The following is a 20644-nucleotide window of genomic DNA, read 5'->3' as shown; positions in this document are numbered from 1 at the left end:
ACACACTAAACATTACCCTTCTACAATTTTAAGCATGTTAAAAGGGAAGCCAACCATGATATTGATGCCTTACAAATTTTAGCATAAGTTTTTCTAGTAATTTTTATTTTATTTTTGATGTTATTCATGCTTTTGCCTCATATGCTTCTGCGACAAACATGAATCGTGATAGGTGTTATTTTTCCTAAGGGTTTCTTGTTTTCTGTTAGTTTTTGGGGCTTACCCTTTTTTTCCAAAAAAAAAAAATATTAACATTATTACTAATATTTTGTTTTATCTCGTTTATTGATCAATTGAAAACCAAAAGACAAAGCAAATAAAAGTAAGAAACTTATACTTAAAGGTCTCAAAGACATCTGCAAGCAAGATAAGATCTAATTGAAGAGGTGAAGAAGTCCACACCTTCAAAGTATCCACATAAAATTTAATCAATCAATCAACACACACATTACCTTTTTGCAACACGTGGTTGAAGGTCATTAACCAAGGGAGAGAAATTAGCTTTCAGATGAGAAAACATAATATTGCATGTGGATAAAAATCCTATTAAGGCTCATTTGAAATCAAATCCAAAGCAATATAGGAGTCAGATTCTATAACCTCTTGAAAGAGTGGAGAGTTTTGCTTAACAAATTAGAAACTCAACAACAAGAGCGAGAAAACTAGAATATTTTACCAAAATAAAAAATTAGAATGATAAAAAATTTGCAACTTTTTAAAGACGACGAAAATGGAGCAATACTTAGTTTAGTGTATTTATTTAGGACAACAATTATATATATATATATATATATATATATATATATATATATATATATATATATATATATATATATATATATATGGTAATGTTAATGCACACCCACTCAAAAATTAGAAAGTGTGCATTATCAAACTACACCTTTTCACTTTTGACTAAAATATCATTTTCTCTTTCATCAAAAGTAACTAAATTCATATCCTTTTAGGTTATTTTTTACCACTCAACAACACAACTTTATTCTCTTTCTTTCTCTCTCTCTTATTCTCTCTCACGTCTCCATGAGAAAGATTTGGCACATGGAGAAATTCTAACATGGTCACAAGACCAAAGAAAAAGTGTTTGGTCACACACACATAAAGAAATATTTTTTTAATAATAAGGAGGAAATTGATAAAAAAGATGATTGAATATTTTGAGAAGAATCTTTTTATGTGTGTGTCCAAACATTATTGATTTGGTCTTCTGACCATGAAAGAATATCTCTTGCACATGTTATAGTTCTAAAAAATCATCTATGACTGAACCAACTTTGTTTTAATTTTTTTTTAACATCTTTTGTTTTTATTCCTTTTATAGTTCTCATTCTTTTATGACTATAATTTGAAAGCAATTTCTCACTTTCATTATTCATTTTCCTTCCATTGAATTTTTTGTTGGTAATATATTTTCGTTCCATTAATTTCTTTCATAATTATACACACATTCTTTTCATTTGGTGTTCAAAATTATAACGTGATTAACAACAATGCTGGGAGACTAATAAGTTGTTTTCAAATAAATTTAGAGCAATCAAGTGATGAGTTAAAAATAGGAGAGAAAAAAGTTGTGTTTTTTTTTTTTGACAGAAACAAATGATATTCATTCATTCAAATTGATAGAATACATCAGAGACAATAACTTGATCAATATTGCTAAAAACGTAAAGGGTGAATCTGCGAACAAACTCACAACACCCAAGTTAATAGCATACAACGGCAAAATGCCTACAAATAATATGATAAAATCGAAATCACCAGAATACTCATGCTGCTGGATCTGCAACGTTGACGCCCAAAACATTGATTGAATTTGTGATTGTCTGAAGCTGATCTTTCAATACAAACCAAACAAACACCGCACAACAAAAGATGCGAAATCAAACAACGCCGCACAAGACGACGAACAACACAACGTCGCACTAAGACGACGAAATCACGAAAAACACGAAAGAAAAACTTGATGTATGTGGAAATCACTTATTTAGATTGAAAGAAAGGGGAAAAAAGATGCAGAGGGATGATTCTAGGTCAAAAATTGACCTAAAATCACCCCTCCTCGATGAGTGAAAGATGAAGAAAACTTAGAGAGAAGGCAAAGTTTCTCTCACTAAAAAAATAAAGAAGATATTTTTGAATGGTAAAATGACCTAAAGGGATATGAATTTAATTACTTTTGAAGAAAGAGAAAATGATATATGACCTAAAGGGATATGAATTTAATTACTTTTGAAGAAAGAGAAAATGATATTTTTTTTTACATTAAAATAAGTTTCATTCATTCAAATGGTAAAATAGAAGAGCTACAATCAAAAGGACCATGAGTTGGGACATTTTCCAACCATATTTTAAGATCATTACAAGTGATTAAGATAGCTAGATACATAGAACTATCAAAAGATACTAAGATGATGACAAACCAATATTCAAAACCTAATAACCAGACAAAAATCTGCCACACATGATCAAAGATCAACAATAAGTTGAGATCCACAGTCTTTAAATTCATCCAACTTCGGAAAAAGATGTTTGCAGGTGTTCGCTCAAATCGACTATGCGTGGTCTCTGATATGATCAATTGCACCACATCTTGACAAGACATTTGTGTGGTTAAGAGGATGTTGAAATTAGTGAATGTCGCCATAAGCCCTTTTGTTGAACTATAGTACCCATGCAACTGTTCTTTCTCGAGCACTTCTTCAAACATATGGTATGCAAACATGTACCAAAACAAGGAATACAAAAAACAAACAAAGAATCATGACATTAAAACTACCATAACAAGCATAAAGGCATCAAACCTCAAAACCGTTGGTGATGGAGTAGCCAATACATGTTGTAGCCATGGAGGCTTACGAGGTGGGCGCTCAATTGGCGTTCTAGTGAGTAAGGTGACACCCACAACAACAACATATAACGGTGGCGGATGTGGTGGTGGACGAACAGCAACCACATCCCTCTGAAGCATTTCATCAAACATCTTAAAGGAGTCCACTAATGGATCAGACCGTATGGGGAGGATAGAGCGACCGCCCCACAACCAGTGGCCACGAAGGACATCAAGGGAAAATGAGCACAGGTGAAGCCGATTTGGGGGTGAAGATGACAGAGGATTGACGCGATTTGAAGGTGAAGGCAATTTGGGAGTGATGGTGATTTGTGGGTAGAGACAATTTGGGGGTGAACGTGATTTGCAGGTAAAGCGATTCATAATCATGTGAGAATGAAAACAATATCAGCAGACCGATGGAGGACAGGCAAGGAACCGAAAGAGAAAGGCCGGAAAAAACCGAAGGAAATCACGATGAAACGGAGGAAAGGAACACTATACGCAAGCCACTCTGAAACCCTAGATCAGGGGCTGCGCAAGGAGAGAAAATGATATTTTTGTCAAAAGTGAAAAGGTATAACTTGCTAATGCACACCTTCTAATTTTTGAGTGGGTGTGCATTAACATTACTCTATATATATTATATATAAAAATAAAATTACCTCTTTAAGCATTTTTGGGTTGAATTTTTCTTTTCAAAAATACCCTCAATTTTCAATACAAATAACACATGTAACAAATATATAAGAATAAATTTAAATATTAAAACAAATGTAACAAACACGATATGAATATATATATATTTTTTGTTTTTTTTTTTACCTTTATCATTTAAAAAGTGTAACAAACTAGATGAATATATTTATACTTACTTTTTCATCATTCCAATTATACCCTTAAACAACTTTTTCTATAATACAATTGTTGGTGTCATTATTACCGGTGTCGTTAAAATATATAATCATGATTAGTTTGATTTTTTATAACTTGAAAGCAACAAACATTTATGTTTTTTGTTTTAATTAATATTAAAATTTCATAAAAAAAAACACCGTTAATAATTTTCAAATATTGACGCAATAAAAAAAGAGCGAAAAGACGCGCACATGAGTGCCCGTCTTTTCACTAGTATATATAATATAATTAACATTAAAAGTAAATGAAACTTGTCTATTCCATAAAATAATAATAACCGTTAATTGTTATCAAAACTGCGTCAATGTTTTTGTCAACAAAAAAAATACCTGTTTCAATGTTATAAAAATAGATAAGTTCGCTCAAAAACAAAAATAGATAAGTAAATGGTAATGTAAATATATTTCGTTAATCAACCAATGCAATATCTTTAGTTTAGTAAAAAAACCAAAAGCAATAGTCATTAATTAAATTTTTTACCTGGTTAATTATTATTTTTTCCCACAATGGTCTTTTTTTGGTGGTGGCCGGGATTTGAACCCCGGACCTTGCATATTTTATGCATTGTCCAAACCAACTGAGCTAAGCTCACGAGGACCCACTACTAAAAAAAGGTCATTTTCGAACGGATTTTCAGACGGTTTTGGGATGGAATTTACAGAAATTTCCCACGGATTTCGGATGAAAATCCATTTTCAGACGGAATTCGGACAGATAGGGCGTTGTCCGAAAAAGCCGCGTACAAATCATAATTTCGTCCGAAATATATTTCAGACGGATTTCGCGTGGGATATTGGACTAAACTTCAAACGAATTTCAGACGGAATTTATTTTAATTTCCTGCGGTTTTCGGACGGAATTAAGTTAAAATTTCCCTATATTTCCAAAATTAAATAATTTATTTTATTTTGGGTGTTTTTAATTCAGATTTGGACAATTTTTTTTCTTCTATTTTTTATGACTTTTTTAGATTATTATCCTTTCAAATGAATTGATACAAGTGATTCAACTTCAATTACTTTCTTGAACAACTAATATTATTAAAAACAAACCCAGACCACTAAGATGAGCGGCACGACAGACAAAAATTCAATCCCACATCAAGAAAACTGATGGAATGCCCAAACCCACACCACACAAAATCGCATGACTAAGAAACATAAACGCAGTATTGTGTGGGCAAAATAGGTTAAAAAAAACACCTGACAGAGAAAGCATAAAATGGATCTAGTGGAGAATAAGGATAGAAAAGAAGATGAGGATGCAATGAGACTAGATCCAGTTAAGGCAAATCGCAGAGAGCGAAGGAGAGTGAAACACAACGGTAGAAAGGAAGATGATGATGAGATGACCCATTTTTTCAAACACTTGTTTATGGAATTTCGATTGGATAGAAAGGAAGATGATGATGAGAGGAGACAAGATCTATTCTTCTTTTCTTCTTATATGCTTACAATGGCAAAAAAAAAAAAATAGAGAGAAAATGGCATAGAGGTAGATAGAAATGAAGGTTACAGAGAGAGTAAAGGAGGCGCACAAGATTAACACACTAGGTTTATCTTTCACAACTACTCTATTATATATGAATAAATTACTTTGTCTGAAATCTGTCTCAATCGTTTCCCACGGATTTGGGACGGAATTCACGGAATTAAGCTACATCTCATATTTCGTCTGAAATCCGTCTCAATATTTCAGACAGATTTGGGACGGATTTGTTTTTTTTAAGGAAATCCGTGCGAAATTTGTGGGAAAAAACACTGTTTGAACATGTCATAAACATTTCACACGATTTTGGGACGGATTTGGGACGAAAATTTCGCTCCGTTAAAATTGTCCCAAATCCGTCCAAACAATTCAGACAAAAACGTATCCGTCCGAAAATTCCGTCCGAAAACACTGTTTTTTTAGTAGTGACCCACAATGGTCTATCATGATTCATGAGTGTAAGCGGCCAATTTTATTTTATAATCATATATATATTGGGTTGAGTCAACAATTTTTTTATATATTTTCCCTAAAAAAATCAAAAATCTTATATATATTTTTTTTAGGGGAAAAATCTTATATAAAAAAAAAAATCACATATATTTGTGTGTGTATCATATATTGATAATATATGTTTGTGTTATGTTATATATTCTTAAAATATATTTTTGGAATGATTATATTTTATCTGACAATGACAAATTATCGAAGAGTTTCAACTGGAAAATCCAATAAATCTTGGGCTTTGCCCTATTTGTAGAAAACAAATAATAGTAGAATATACCATATATGAATTAGCATGTCCAAATAAGTTTGTAACTAGGATTAAGAGGGGCGCTTTCCTCAAAAAAAAAAAAAGGATTAAGAGGGGCACTAACATGTCTGTCTTATATACCCTAAAAAAACATTTCTGTCTTTTCTCTTTATCATTAAAATGGTAAAATAAAAATTAAGTAAATTTGAAATTAAAAGAAAAAATGTTGCAACAAAATGTAATATCTTTTTATATAAAAATATGGATATTTGAATATTTTCATTGTTAGATTAAACAAAATAGGCCACACTAAAAGTTTGCATTTCTTTTATACACACACATAACATGGAAGATAACGTCGACATAGAATATATATAAAAAAATTAACGTTTTTTTTATTTAAAGGAAAAATTAATGATCTTTAAAAAATATCTTTAAAATAATAAAGGCACAAGATATTCCTTATTTTTAGTTCTTTCCTTACTTGTCGTAATAATTCTCATAAAGAAATAAAAAAACCTTCTACTTTATATTTAATCAAAAATCATTATTTGTCTTAATAATTCCCTTAAAGAATAAACGATCTTCTACTATAATATTTAATCTAAAAATAAAAACCAATAGAAATTCATGAATTGCATAAATCCCATAAAGAAATAAACAACCTTCTACTGTAATATTCTTTCAAAAAAAAAAAAAAACCTTCTACTGTAATATTTAATCCAAAAATAAAAAAACCAATAGAAATTCATGAATCGCATAAATTATGTCGCAAACACAGAGGCGTTCGTGTATCATAAAAGCCCAAAGATTACAACCTTTTCTTCCATAGCCCAAACGCGTTCCATTTCAATCTGAAGAAAAACCAGAGACTGAAAATTATATATACACAGTTACACACACTCATCTAAACCAAGCCCTAAACCTAAACCAATTCTAAATTCCAAGAATCACTCTCTTCAGTCTTCATAGTTTCTTTCTACTGAATAAGATGGATCCATCTTATTCACGTAACAACAAATTTCCCAAACCTTCATCAATGAGAAAACCTCACCTCTACTTCCTCATCGCTTTCCTCTGCGCTGCCTTTTATCTCCTAGGCGCTTACCAACAACATGCTTCTTTCACCACCCTCTCGAAAAAATCCATCATAACATCACCATCATGCACCATCCAAGTCAACAAACCCACCCTCGATTTCCAATCTCACCATAACTCCTCCGATACCATCACCGCACTTTCATCCGAAACCTTTGTCTTCCCTCGTTGTGGCGTGAATTTCACAGAATACACGCCATGCGAGGATCCGACGAGATCTTTGAGGTATAAGCGGAGTAGAATGATTTATAGGGAAAGACACTGTCCGGTGAAAGGTGAAGAGGATCTGAAGTGTAGGGTTCCTCCACCTCATGGTTACAAGACTCCTTTTCCTTGGCCGGCTAGTAGGGATGTTGCTTGGTATGCGAATGTCCCTCACCGTGAACTCACGGTTGAAAAAGCTGTTCAGAATTGGATCCGGTACGACGGTGATCGGTTCTTTTTTCCCGGCGGTGGAACCATGTTCCCTAATGGTGCTGATGCATATATCGATGATATAGGAAAGTTGATAAATCTCAAAGATGGTTCCATTAGGACTGCACTTGATACTGGCTGTGGGGTATACTCTCTAATTCTTGTTCTTTTTCTTGTTTTTTGTTGCAAAAACTTTTCTTGTTTATTTTTTTTTTTTTGCAATAGCTTTTCTTGTTTTTTTATTGTAAAAATATAGTAAATCGAAATATTTGTGCATTTAATTAGGGATTCTGTCAAAAAAAAAAATTAATTTGGGGATACCTTTGTCTTTTGCTTACTCTTGTTTAATTTTTACCGTCGTATTGATATATTTTTCTGTCTCCACGAGTGCAACAAATCTTTTTATTTTTTAATGTACAACATTATTTTTTATTTATGGAAAAATTGGATTTATCGCACTTTTTGTGAAAGATTTATGTCAGTTACGGTGCGTATGCTACGGGCCTTGTTTTCGCGTGCTTTTATTGTTCTTGCGTAACGTTTTTTATTAATTTTCTTTTTCTCTATTTTGATAAGGTGAGTAACGTTTTTATAAATATCTTTTAAAAAAACGTTTTTTAAATAGATTCTTTAGTTTTTTTTTTTGGTTGTGGCCGGGTTTGAACCCCGTTCCTTGCATATTTTTGCATTGTTCCAACCAACTGAGCTAAGCTCACGAGGACAAATAGATTCTTTAGTTATAAAGCATAAAGAACAAAAAGAAAACCTAAGGGAAAAGAGAACAAAAACTAAAGATATTTTTAGCTAAAAATATATTTTTTAATATTTTAAAAATAAAATTTAAAATAATGAAGTGTCATATAGCTGCCAAAATTGGAAGTTGGACTGAGACGGCTTTTGTTTTCATCTGCGCGGTTGCCATCCTAATCCGTTTTAATCAAGGTGTACAGTTTAAAGTGTTAATTGGAATTACTTCAATTATTTACACATTTTAAATTTTTCTCTCGAATATTGTTGTTTATCATATTCTCAATTTTAGTGTTTGTTTCTCTTTATTTTTCATGTTTTTTAACTATATACTTTGACAAGTCATTCTTTAGTTATGAGTTATGACATGCTGCTCTCGCGTGCCTCAAAAAACATTATTTTGATATAAAAAATTTGTTCCCAAAGTGAACTAAAAAATATAAAATGGTATATAAGAGCTAAAAAAATTGAAATACTCAGCATGTTGTATGCATGCTACGTATATATATGATATATACTCTGTCGAGGTAGTTGGGCGCTATTAGTGAATCTTTTGTGATTAAATTACTGGTACTAAATAGCCCCCCTGCTTGTATATATAATTATATATATTTTTTGAATTAGAATCATATCTGTTTAATTAGAGCACTATGTAGTTATAATAACACAATGTTGATATTTTGTGAAACTTTGGTGATTGATGTATATAATGCAGGTTGCTAGCTGGGGAGCATATCTTCAGTCACGTAACATAATAACCTTATCACTTGCACCAAGGGACACACATGAAGCACAAGTTCAGTTTGCTCTAGAACGTGGTGTTCCTGCATTGATTGGTGTCCTAGCTTCCAAGAGGTTACCTTTCCCTTCAAGAGCTTTTGACATCTCCCACTGCTCCCGCTGCCTAATTCCATGGGCTGAATATGATGGCATTTTCCTAAATGAAGTCGATCGTGTTTTACGCCCTGGTGGTTACTGGATTTTATCTGGACCACCAATTAATTGGAACAAACACTATAAAGGGTGGCAAAGAACCAAAAAGGACTTGAATGAAGAGCAGACTAAAATTGGAAAAGTTGCCAAAAGCCTTTGCTGGATTAAGCTCATTGAGAAAGATGATATTGCAATTTGGCAGAAACCTATTAACCATTTGGATTGCAGATCTGCTCATAAGCTCGCCACAGATCGCCCTTTCTGCGGCCCACAGGAAAATCCCGACAAGGCCTGGTTCGTGCCTCATTCATTTCTCTAAATTCTTTTTATGTAAATGTTTATTTACACACTTATCCGTTATAATTATTAGTTATACTAGTTCCTTGTTCTTCTCGTTAACTATATAACGATACAACGGACTAATATAACAAACATTTAATCTAATACTATCAAGCACTTATTTTATATTTATTTTTTGCTACCTTGATTTCAGGTATACTGATTTGAAAACATGTTTGATGCCTGTTCCTCAAGTGTCAAACAAAGAAGAAACTGCTGGTGGAGTATTGAAAAATTGGCCACAGAGACTTCAGTCAGTTCCACCTAGGATTGGTATGGGTACAATTGAAGGGGTAACTTCTGAGAGTTATTCAAAAGATAACGAGCTCTGGAAGAAAAGGATTCCACATTACAAAAAAGTGAACAATCAGCTTGGAACCAAGAGATATCGTAACCTTCTGGATATGAATGCTAACTTGGGTGGATTTGCATCTGCTTTAGTTAAGAATCCAGTTTGGGTTATGAATGTGGTTCCTGTCCAAGCTAAGGTTGACACCCTTGGGGCAATATATGAAAGGGGACTCATTGGAACATATCATGATTGGTTAGCACAATTAATATTCCATTTGTGCCTTGTTTAATTTGATCAAGTTCTCTCTATGTTTTTATCTCTAATGAATGGTTTAATTTTCTTTCTTAGGTGTGAAGCAATGTCTACTTATCCAAGAACCTATGATTTAATTCATGCTGATTCACTATTCAGCCTTTACAGTGGCAGGTAATACATGTTTTATTTTACAAGACTAATGTTTCAAGTAATTTTATATAGGATAAATTTAGGTTCAGCTCCTTGTGTATTTTTAATGTATAGGTTATATAGTTTTGTGACATTTAGATTATGTAAATTGTTACCAATGTGCTCTTTGTGTGTTTCAATAGATGTGAATTGGAAGACATTATGCTAGAAATGGATAGAATTCTTAGACCTGAAGGAGCAGTAATAATAAGAGATGATGTTGATGTGTTATTGAAAGTAAAGAACATTGCAAATGGATTGGAATGGGACACTTCTATTGTTGACCATGAAGATGGACCACTTGAGAGAGAGAAGCTTCTATTTGCTGTGAAAAAGTATTGGACTGCTCCTGCTTCTGCTCCTTCCCACAGGCGTCGCAAGACTAATTAAACAACTTACATTTATTTTTTTATTGTAGTTTTTTTGACCATATAGTTTTTCTCTTTTACGCTTTATGATTTATTTTTCCTTTCTCCAATTTATTGCTTGAAACAATTCACACATTTTGAGATGCGGTATATGCAAACAATTTAATTTTGTATAGAATGCAAGTTTGCTTTGATTAAAAATTTGATTTGTCTTTTATATAAAAATATTGATCTGTCTTTTATATTATTATTAATATTTTTGGTTTTACAGTAGTGAAAATTGATTTTAATCAAAAGTGAAATCAAAGTAAAATAATTCATATTTGGATATATTATATAACATTGTTCATCAAATTTTGGGATATAAATTTTGAGAATCCCCTATGCAAGCTACAAAAAGGAACTATGACTTTATTACAATAAATGATTTTTCAACTTAGAAAGTTAAAATCCATTTTAGGACTAGAATCACTTTCTAACATTGCGAGCCAAACATCTTCATATTAGTGGAACCTCATTCAAACGTTGCAATAACAAGTTTGATATAATTTTTTTGACCGATATGCTAAATTTAACATCAAATTACTTTAACAATAAATCTGAATATAAATCATTTATCTTCTAATTTTAACAAGAGTATATAAATTGTTTTTAGCAAGATTATATTAAGAGTGACGTCTTGTAGTGTCTTAAGACTTAAGAGAGGAATATTTAACTGCATATAAGACATAAAAAGTAGAAAATTTGCTTAAAAAAAGTAGTAGTTTATTTCATTAAAAAGACAAAATCATTTAATATTTATTTTTGGAGTTATTAAATTTATTTTGAATAGATATACTAAGTAGTATTTTTTGATGAATTCGATCCTGCCAATAGTGTCATGCTGGCTTCTGAATTTCAACGCAAATGTTGTGAGCCGAAAAACTCTTGTTAGGTCACTCATGAAAAGAATCATGGTCTTCAATACAAAAATTAACTATAAATTGAGGATATTACTTAACATATTATATTCACAACAAGAAAAGAATCATAGTTATTAGTTATACCTTTGAGTAAACAAATTTAATAACTAGAAAAATCATGGCAGGACCAGTATCAATGAGGTGTAAAGTTGCATTGGTTCTTCTATTGGTTGTGGCATTAGGGACCAAAATGGAAATGGGAGAGGCACAAACTACTTGTCCAACTCAGCTGTCCAATCTGAATGTTTGTGCACCATTTGTTGTTCCTGGTTCACCCAACACTAACCCAAGTCCTGATTGCTGCACTGCACTTCAATCAACCAACCCTGACTGTCTTTGTAACACTCTCAGAATTGCTTCTCAACTTACTTCTCAGTGCAACCTCCCATCTTTTGGTTGCGGTAATTAATTAATAATCACACATATTCATATTCACATCTCTTTATAATTTCTTTATTATATGATTGTATATTTTTTCTCCTAGCTTATTTTTTTTTATCTCATTGAATATGATGTTTATCTTTCTTGATTTACAGTTCTAAATTAGAGCATGGTGATGCGATCCACGAAGAATAAAAGATTGAAAGAAGACACACCAGTTTAGCATGTGATTCTGTTTTGAATGTTTTGTGATGTTATTATCACAAGATGTAATTAGTGCTATGAAATAAAGAAAGTTGGAAAGTTTCCTTCATATGGATAATAATACATGACATTTTGCATTTGATGCATGTAATATCTATAATTTTATGTTTTTAACTTTTTTTTATATATTTAAGATGAAGTTTTCTATGTTTTTTGGTGTCCATTTCCATAAACCAATAAAATCAGATGCCTAAAGAAAAATTGATAATGATCTGGTTTTCTAATTAACTTCATATATCTAATGAGAAGATCATAATATTTATTTGCTAAAAATAAAAAAAGAAAAAGAAGATCATAATTTGTATATCAAAAGAAATCCAATGGTATGTGTTCTACTATCATTGTCCATCACTTAGCATTTATCTACTACTTAATCAGATCCTGATTGACCAAAACCAAATATGAAGTGGCCTCTGTGATCTATTAGGATACCACCACTGAAGAAGCATTGATAGAGGGTACTATAATTGAATCATCACAGCTTAAAGCAACAATATGTTTTACCAATATTTTCATACGAATGTGTATGTATTTACGCATGTTTTAATGAATATTTGTTCAGTCATTCATTCATTTTGCCGCAGTACCCTAGTCAAGTCGATGACACACTTGCACAAACATAAACGAGTGATAATTACATATAAATAATATTTGGATGTTGTGACACCATTCAATTCCATTTTATCATATGATTATATTTGCCATTACATTGAATGTTACCATTGTATACATAGATCACTAGCATGTAGACAGACACTGACATGATAGTTCAAACAAGAACTAACATTTTGAGTTGTATTGCAAAAGAAAGCGATCAAATTTGGTGATAGTAGATTGAGATTCAAAGTAATTAACATTAGCAAGTTCATAAACTTAAGGCCTAAAGTTGGTATGCGAAAAGCTTATATTAGACCTCACATCCTACCTAGCTCAACGTAAGTTATTTATTATTAGACTAGTGGGTCAAAGAGGACTACATTCACTCATGATTAAATCTTTAAATACTCAGCAATATATAAAGAGAGCTAATATTTAAACAACCAAGATTTTGATACCGTATTAGACCGTATAGTTTTTCCTCTTCTAATGATGTGTACGAAAGCTGAGGTAGATAAAATATATAGATAAAATATATGCATTGAAAAGCTATAAATTGTATCCGATTGTATGAATATACGTTTGAACATTTTGGTTGTTTATGAATCATATCTCATATATAAATTGTAGTATTCTAAGCCATGAAAGCATGAAATCTTTACTTTCTTCTTTCATAGAAAACATGACCCTTTTCTCCTAGAAATCGGAGGGTTAACGCAAAAACAAAAAAAAGGTTGGATCAATATTTGATCGACCAATAAAAAACCTTCGAGATGTATTTATGATACTCCCTCTTGCAACAAATATAATTTCCATTATAAATTTGTAGACCGGTAAAACCAACATCAAATATCATTGATGAATTGAGGGTAATTTATCCATGATGATGTGTAAGATTCGATTTTATAACGAATGAGATGGAAATCATATGTTGAATGAAAGAGATGAATTTTTTTGATGTTTTTAAAATGAAAATGGTAACTAATTATAAGAAGAAGAAAAAAACCATTTTCTATTGGTTTAGATCCTTCGGGATGTAATCAATTAGAATTTTAAAAAATAAAAATAAAAGACTTCTTTACGATGAAAAAACTCTATGGTATGCAATCAAGACTTTTAATTGATCTAAATAAATCTTATATTCGATTAAAATAATATGAATTTTTTAACTGCGTATAAAAATATATTGATCAATCCAGACTTTTTACAATTTTAAAAATAGTTTGTGGTACTAAAAAATATTTTGATGGATTATTTAATAAATAGTATAGTATTTTAATAGACTTAATGAGACATTTTAGTTAGTTTTTAACATTAAAAAGCCTTTCATCAAGACATAAGATTTCTATGAATTTCCATTTCATGTGTTTCTTGTCCATAACCTAATATATTTTCATCCAACAAAAACATGATTTCTATTTTTCTTTAAAATAAAAATCAACATAAACTTTTTTTGATTAAATTTTTATAAACATGGATAAATTATAGACTATTAATAATTTAATAGAACATAATTTTAGATAATGAAAGTTGACTTAATTGATAAGATGTCGACACATCTGCAAGCTCGTGAGTTCAACTTTTCTTATTAATACGAGACTTTTAAGTGATTTGTAAATTTACACTCTTTGAGACATTAGATTTGCTCTGACCTTATAAAACCCCAAAAATCCAAAACCTCTGTAATAGAGAAGTCGTATGTCTGTACTCTTTAAAATTGATCATTATGAACTTCGAAACTCAATTCACCCAAACTTTCTTTTCAACAAAAAAAAGTATATAATAATAAAATTTTAATAAAAATAACAAATAATTGTATTCTTTTTTATCAAGGGGAATTATTATTTTTTTTGAAGGAATTTATCAAGGGGAAAATAACAAATAATAATTGTAATAAAAGAAACAAATCGATTTTCTTTTTGTTGAGGAAAACAAGCAAATTGAATTGAAACTGAGCGTTTTAACACACTTCAAAAGAAGCGCATGATTCTCTTCCCCATAGATACCCACCGTGTTAGGGTTTGCAGAATTGTCATACCCTTGTGAAATCAATTGAGCTTCAAATTATGCAATTTCCCCACCTCAATTTGAATTCATCGCGGTTCATCTATTGTTTCATTTCACCTATAACTCGCCAAGCTTAAAGACTATGGATAGTGTCGTGCGTCCACTGCATCATATTTCTTCCTTCCTTCTCCTGAATCAGTGATCAATTTCACAGTTCCAGTTTGTCTCAGTTAATACTGGTAAGGGTTGTTTCTTTCAATCAAAATGACATTTTTATGCAAATTAAAGCTTCTTTTTTTTTTTTTTTTGTTGGATTTTTGTATGATCGATTTAGCATATTATTGTCTACTCAAATCAAATATGTAAATTGAAAAATGTAGCTATTTGGGTTTTGAGAATCATTGTGCATTCTGCATGTGATAAGTTATAGCCTTTTTTGGGGTTTTTTTTTATGTGATCATTTTGTTTTTTATATAAGTTGGAGTGAATTGAGTTAATTTAATTAGTTCTTCCAATTTGGTGAAGGTTTTTCATGGATGGTGATCATAACAACTTAGGTAATGTGCATGTAGAAAATGTTGATGTTGGACTTGGAACATCCAATAGTTTGGACTTGAATGTGGACCAAAATTGTTGCAGTCCGAACGTTCTTCACGCTAATGGCTCTCAAACTCAATCTGGTAATGCATCAGCAAATGGAGGCTTTGTCAACACAGTGTTCGGAATCGGTACGGTATTTGAGTCTGATGAACATGCATATAGATTCTATAACAAGTATGCCAGATTGATGGGGTTCAATGTTAGAAAAGATTGGATTAATAGGAGTAAGGTACATGGTATGGTGGTTTCTAGGAAATTTACCTGCTCCAGAGAGGGATATCGTAGGAAAGACGAGAGAGATTTTACTGTGAAGAAACATCGGAAGGAGACGAGAACTGGATGTTTGGCACACATGATCATTACTCGTCAACAAGATGGAAAATACCAGGTTACCCATTTTGAAGCACAACATAATCATGATGATATAAACCCAATCAATTCTAACATGTTGTTACTAGAGTTGCAAAATGAATTTTGTGTTGCTCAAGCTGTGGAGGTTGACTCATATCATAATTTGGGACCCAAATCTAGTTCAGCTTTAAGTATGACGAATACAAAATTAGGTGCACGTGATTCTCTTGATCAACTTTCCATGAATTATGACAATTATCTTCATTCTGTGAGGGAAAGAGATATGGGTAAAGGAGAAGCTGGACGTTTGATGGGTTATTTTCAAAGGCAACACTTTGAAAATCCAGCATTTTTTTATGCCATACAGCTCGATGTTGATGACAAGATAACAAATCTTTTCTGGGCTGATGACAATATGGTGGTAGATTACGACCATTTTGGGGATGTTGTTTGTTTGGATACAACTTGCAGAACAGACAGAGCTTTTCGGCCATTTGTACAGTTTTTAGGTGTTAATCATCACAAACAAGTATTAATATTTGCTGCTGCTTTTTTGTATGATGAGACCATCGAATCATTTAATTGGCTGTTTCGAACTTTCATTGGCGCAATGTCTGGGAAAAAGCCTAAGGCCATTATCACAGAACAAGATGCTGCAATCATCGAAGCAATCAATGTGGTTTTACCTGAAACAGACCGGTATACATGTGTTTGGCAGATGTATGAGAACACTCTTAAACATCTCAGCCATTTGGTTAAAGATGACGAATCCTTTGCAAATGATCTAAGGAGTTGTATATATGACCCCAAGGACGAGGAAGAATTTACTCATGCTTGGGGGGTTATGCTGGAGAAATATAAACTCCAGCGAAATGAATGGTTGAGATGGATGTATAGAGAATGGGAGAAATGGGCTGTCTGCTTTGGTCAGAATAGATTTTTTGTAGATGTCAAAGGCTTTCATTTAGGTGAGATGTTGTCTCACAAGCTTAGAAGCTATCTAAATCCTGACCTTGATGTAGTTCAATTTCTTAACCATTTTGAAAGGATAGTGGAGGAGCAACGATATAAAGAAATAGAAGCTAGTGATGAAATGAAGGGATGTCTTCCAAAGCTAATGGGTAATGTGGTTGTGTTGAAACATGCTAGTGTTGCTTATACTCCAAGAGCATTTGAAATATTTCAGCAACGATATGAGAACTCTTTGAATGTTATTGTCAACCAGCACAAAAGAGATGGATATTTGTTTGAGTATAAAGTGAATACATTTGGACATGCTAGACAGTACACTGTCACCTTCAATTCTTCAGATAATACAGTTGTCTGCAGTTGTATGAAGTTTGAGCATGTAGGTTTTCTTTGTAGCCATGCACTAAAAGTTCTTGATAATAGAAACATAAAAGTAGTTCCATCTCGATATATCTTGAAGAGATGGACAAAAGATGCAAGGTTGGGTAATTTCAGGGAGATTAAGCAATTTAAAATTCAAGATAACCCTAAGATGGTTGTAGCAAGCTGTTACAAAGATTTATGCCACAGACTTGTCAAGTTATCGGCAAGAGCTTCTGAATCTGTGGAGGGTTATCAGTTTGCTGTGAGGCAACTTGACGAAGTTATGGAAGGAGTGCAGAAAATCTTGATATTGAAAAGTGAGGAAGCTCAAGTTATCACCTCAAATAGTATTCATGTAGATGCTTCAGAAAGTGAGCCTGCGGTGATCTTTCCGAATGGACATGCGACTGAGGATCAGGATGAAAGTAACAGAGTAAGCGAAGAAATTGACAGGACCGCTACACTGGATAGGTGCCAACCAACGGTGAATTATAATCAAACTGATTCAGATAGGATTTTAAATGTAGAACCTTCTTCAAATACTGTTGTCTGCATTTCATGCCCCCCATCTCCATATGTTTCATCTCAACCAAATCTCCCTTTGCAGGTAAGCTTTTATCATTTATTTGATTGATATATGGTAGCTTGTATTCTTGTGATCATATAGAGCATATTTGATATAGAGATCAGGAAGTTTAATGCTCTTTCTTTTTTTGCAATGAAGTTTTATGCTCGTTAACTTTTGGAGAATATGCTCTGTATAATTTTGAAATAAAAAATAAAGAGAACGGCATTTGTTGATTTTCTCATTTGTTTTACAGGGCTTATTTGGTTTTGAAACCAATGAAGTGGTTCAATGCATGTATGAACAGCCTGATCTTGTGTTAGATCATCAATCTAATACTAACCTGTTCCAACCGCCAAACTTCTATTCTAACCAACAGAGTTCTCCTTGCCTTTCTCAACTATCGCAGGTGTTAATTTTTCCAGTCATTAGGTTTTTTTTATATGCAGAATATGTTACTTTGTATAACATATCATGAATATTTTACTCAGGAGCCTATAATCCAAAACACATACCATGAGTCCGTGCCAAGCAATAATCAGATGCAACAGGTAAACATTTACTTAATGGTCATAATTTGAACAAACCCCCTTCCCAAACTTTTGGTGGGTTATCGGGTGTTTATGGTGGAAAACTAATTGCATCTGCTTTGTGTATATTTGCTGTAGGGTATGGATCTTGATATCCAAAATCCTCATTCAGAATCCTGTATTTTGCTGTGTGACCATAGATACCGAAGTTCTGACTCTGCATAACGTATCAGAGGATCATGGTCGAACCATATCCTGTATTGGCAATGCCATTATTTTTGTTGTACAGTTGGGCTTGATCAAGTCTAGTCAAGTCGTCATAACGCATAAGCGTTGAAAATGTAGTCATCCTTTTTTTTTGTAAATAACCAAATATTCATCATTCATATTAAAAGATACCCCGTCCGGTCTTAAGTGTATTTGATCTAAATTTGGATCAAATACATTTTGACTCTTCCCTTTGTTTAAGACCGGAGGGAGTAGATACACAACTTCTGCAATGGAATCTCAACAAGAAATAGTACATTAAAAGACAGCTCCTGATGACGTTTTTATGACAGGCATTTTATTTATCAACTGAAACTTTTTTTCCCCTTCTAAGACGAATAGTCAAAATTTGCGTGCTCACATGAGCGCCAGAATTATTGAAACACATGAAGACACTTACAGGACACTCTATCAGCTTGGGGCTTCCTTTGTAGTTGGGTGGCCATACTTGGAGAAGCAAATGTTGTTGTGCATTCTTGATTGTTGGTGTTTGCTAGCGTTATATGAATAGATTAAAATGAAACTGAACATATATATGTTCTATATACATTTTGAAAATACAAACAAATAAAACGATTGTTGGTGTTTGCTCCGGATTGACCCAGTCCTTTGCGGCCTCACTGCCCATCTCTGAAATACATCCGATACACTCAATGCCCGCCCTTCCATCAATCATTGGATCCAGCCGTTGAAGGACGCTGTTTGTATTGGATGCAAGGTACACACTCTATCATAAAACATCTCGCTCTCTGTGAAGTGTTTGCAAGTACCACCCTTTTAACAGCAACGAAATACTGCTCCACTCTAGTCAACCTTCTCGATCATCCAGAACAATGTTTTACACTTTTACTGTGACTACTCAATGTACATTAAAACATTCCTAAAACATTATTATACAATTTAGTAGTACTAAAAGAAATATAATGAAAGAGAACAAAACAAGAATAATCTGTTGGACCACGTTGTATTGACATATCAAACGCCACTGGTGATTCATAAAGAAAAAAGACTTAAGAGTAAACGGTGACACCCAGAGAGTTGTTTTTCCATTAATGTCTTGTAGGTCCTATTCATTCAATCAGCCCCTCAGCTTCATCCAGACCACGACAAAGTGAATAATCATAAGGTTAAACCTTCCTTATATGGCGATCATACCCAAAAATTTACACCTCGATTTATCCATATGTTAAATCCCACGTAGCACATCGTGGATGCATTGTACTGAGGCTTAAAATGCGCAGTTAGTTTATCTAGTCTAGACACAAAGATTGAGAGGATGGTAATTTCTCTAGAGCTGTGAGGCTACGACACAACTTTTAATTACTCCTAATGTTTTAAAACAGAAACACAAATTTGGATTAACAAGGTTTCTGATGGAGAGGTCATGAACAATCAACGCTATAAGCTTAGAAGAGAGAAAACGTCACATCTTCACCCAAAACTTTAAAACATTTGACATGTGAGCTGTCTCCCTTAGATATCCAACATTTTGAATATTGGCAAACAAGTAATTAAGTAAAATTTGATGTGTCACAAATCATACAATTATTTATTTTATGTCAAAAATCGTACAGTCATTTGTGAAATGAAAACGGTGTCATACTATTTCATGAAACAAATGTATTTCATGAAACAAATGTTTTTTAAAGTATGTAAATCATGTTATTTAATAGATTATGGGAAGCAACATAATGACTTGATTGATATTAGTTCCAAAAAAATAAGAGAAAATAATTATGAATATCTCAAAATTAAACTCATATTTACTTCTTTTTAATTTTTTTAGATAGACAAATGTTAGTTGTTAGTGTGTTATGTGAGTAGTAAGAGTTCGAACTCAACTCTGAACATTTTAAACTCCTTTGAATATCATGGTTCAACTAATTTAGTTATTCCTTGGAGGGGAAATACTTGGGTGTCATTGGCATTTGGTGTTAGAGAAATGATATTTTGACAACCACTTTTTGACAACTTTTGGACAACTTTCTCTCTCATACTCACATGATGTTGTTATCCTCTCTCTTCCTTTTTCTCTCTCCATTGTTTTTGACCAATAAGAAGTGAGAAAAACAAGGTTGTCAACAAAGTTATCATCAAATGGATGTCAAAATATCATTACTCTTGATGTTATTGGTGCCTTTAATTCAT

At 32.5% G+C, this 20644-nt stretch overlaps 3 protein-coding genes across 4 annotated transcripts; all 3 read left to right on the top strand.

Moving 5' to 3' along the window:
• The first annotated feature begins 6762 nt into the window (after positions 1-6762).
• On the top strand, positions 6763-10865 carry LOC146958473 (putative methyltransferase PMT15). Its single transcript, XM_085731041.1, has 5 exons — positions 6763-7662; positions 8980-9491; positions 9691-10080; positions 10177-10254; positions 10416-10865. The coding sequence occupies exons 1-5, from the start codon at positions 6997-6999 to the stop codon at positions 10660-10662; spliced, it is 1893 nt and encodes a 630-aa protein (XP_085587167.1). The 5' UTR covers positions 6763-6996; the 3' UTR covers positions 10663-10865.
• Positions 10866-11643: 778 nt separating this feature from the next.
• Positions 11644-12394, top strand: LOC146958472 (protein MEN-8-like). Its single transcript, XM_085730930.1, has 2 exons — positions 11644-12003; positions 12139-12394. Exons 1-2 carry the CDS (start codon positions 11721-11723, stop codon positions 12147-12149), a joined length of 294 nt encoding a protein of 97 aa, XP_085587056.1. The 5' UTR covers positions 11644-11720; the 3' UTR covers positions 12150-12394.
• Positions 12395-14798: 2404 nt separating this feature from the next.
• LOC146958471 (protein FAR1-RELATED SEQUENCE 5-like) lies at positions 14799-18764 on the top strand. Of its 2 annotated transcripts, none has more exons than XM_085739993.1 (5): positions 14799-15090; positions 15424-17741; positions 17956-18108; positions 18191-18250; positions 18368-18764. In XM_085739993.1, exons 2-5 carry the CDS (start codon positions 15639-15641, stop codon positions 18452-18454), a joined length of 2403 nt encoding a protein of 800 aa, XP_085596119.1. In that variant the 5' UTR covers positions 14799-15090; positions 15424-15638; the 3' UTR covers positions 18455-18764. The 2 variants fall into 2 exon arrangements, with proteins under 2 accessions (XP_085596119.1, XP_085596118.1); XM_085739992.1 differs by having other exon boundaries at positions 15377-17741.
• The last annotated feature ends 1880 nt before the right edge of the window (positions 18765-20644 follow it).

This window comes from Medicago sativa, chromosome 1 (genome assembly GCF_051527215.1).
Source record: "Medicago sativa cultivar Bolivia chromosome 1, Bolivia_mono, whole genome shotgun sequence".
NCBI classification, from domain to species: Eukaryota; Viridiplantae; Streptophyta; class Magnoliopsida; order Fabales; family Fabaceae; genus Medicago; species Medicago sativa.
Note: the sequence above shows the minus strand (reverse complement) of the source record. Positions and strands in the feature narration are given on the sequence as shown.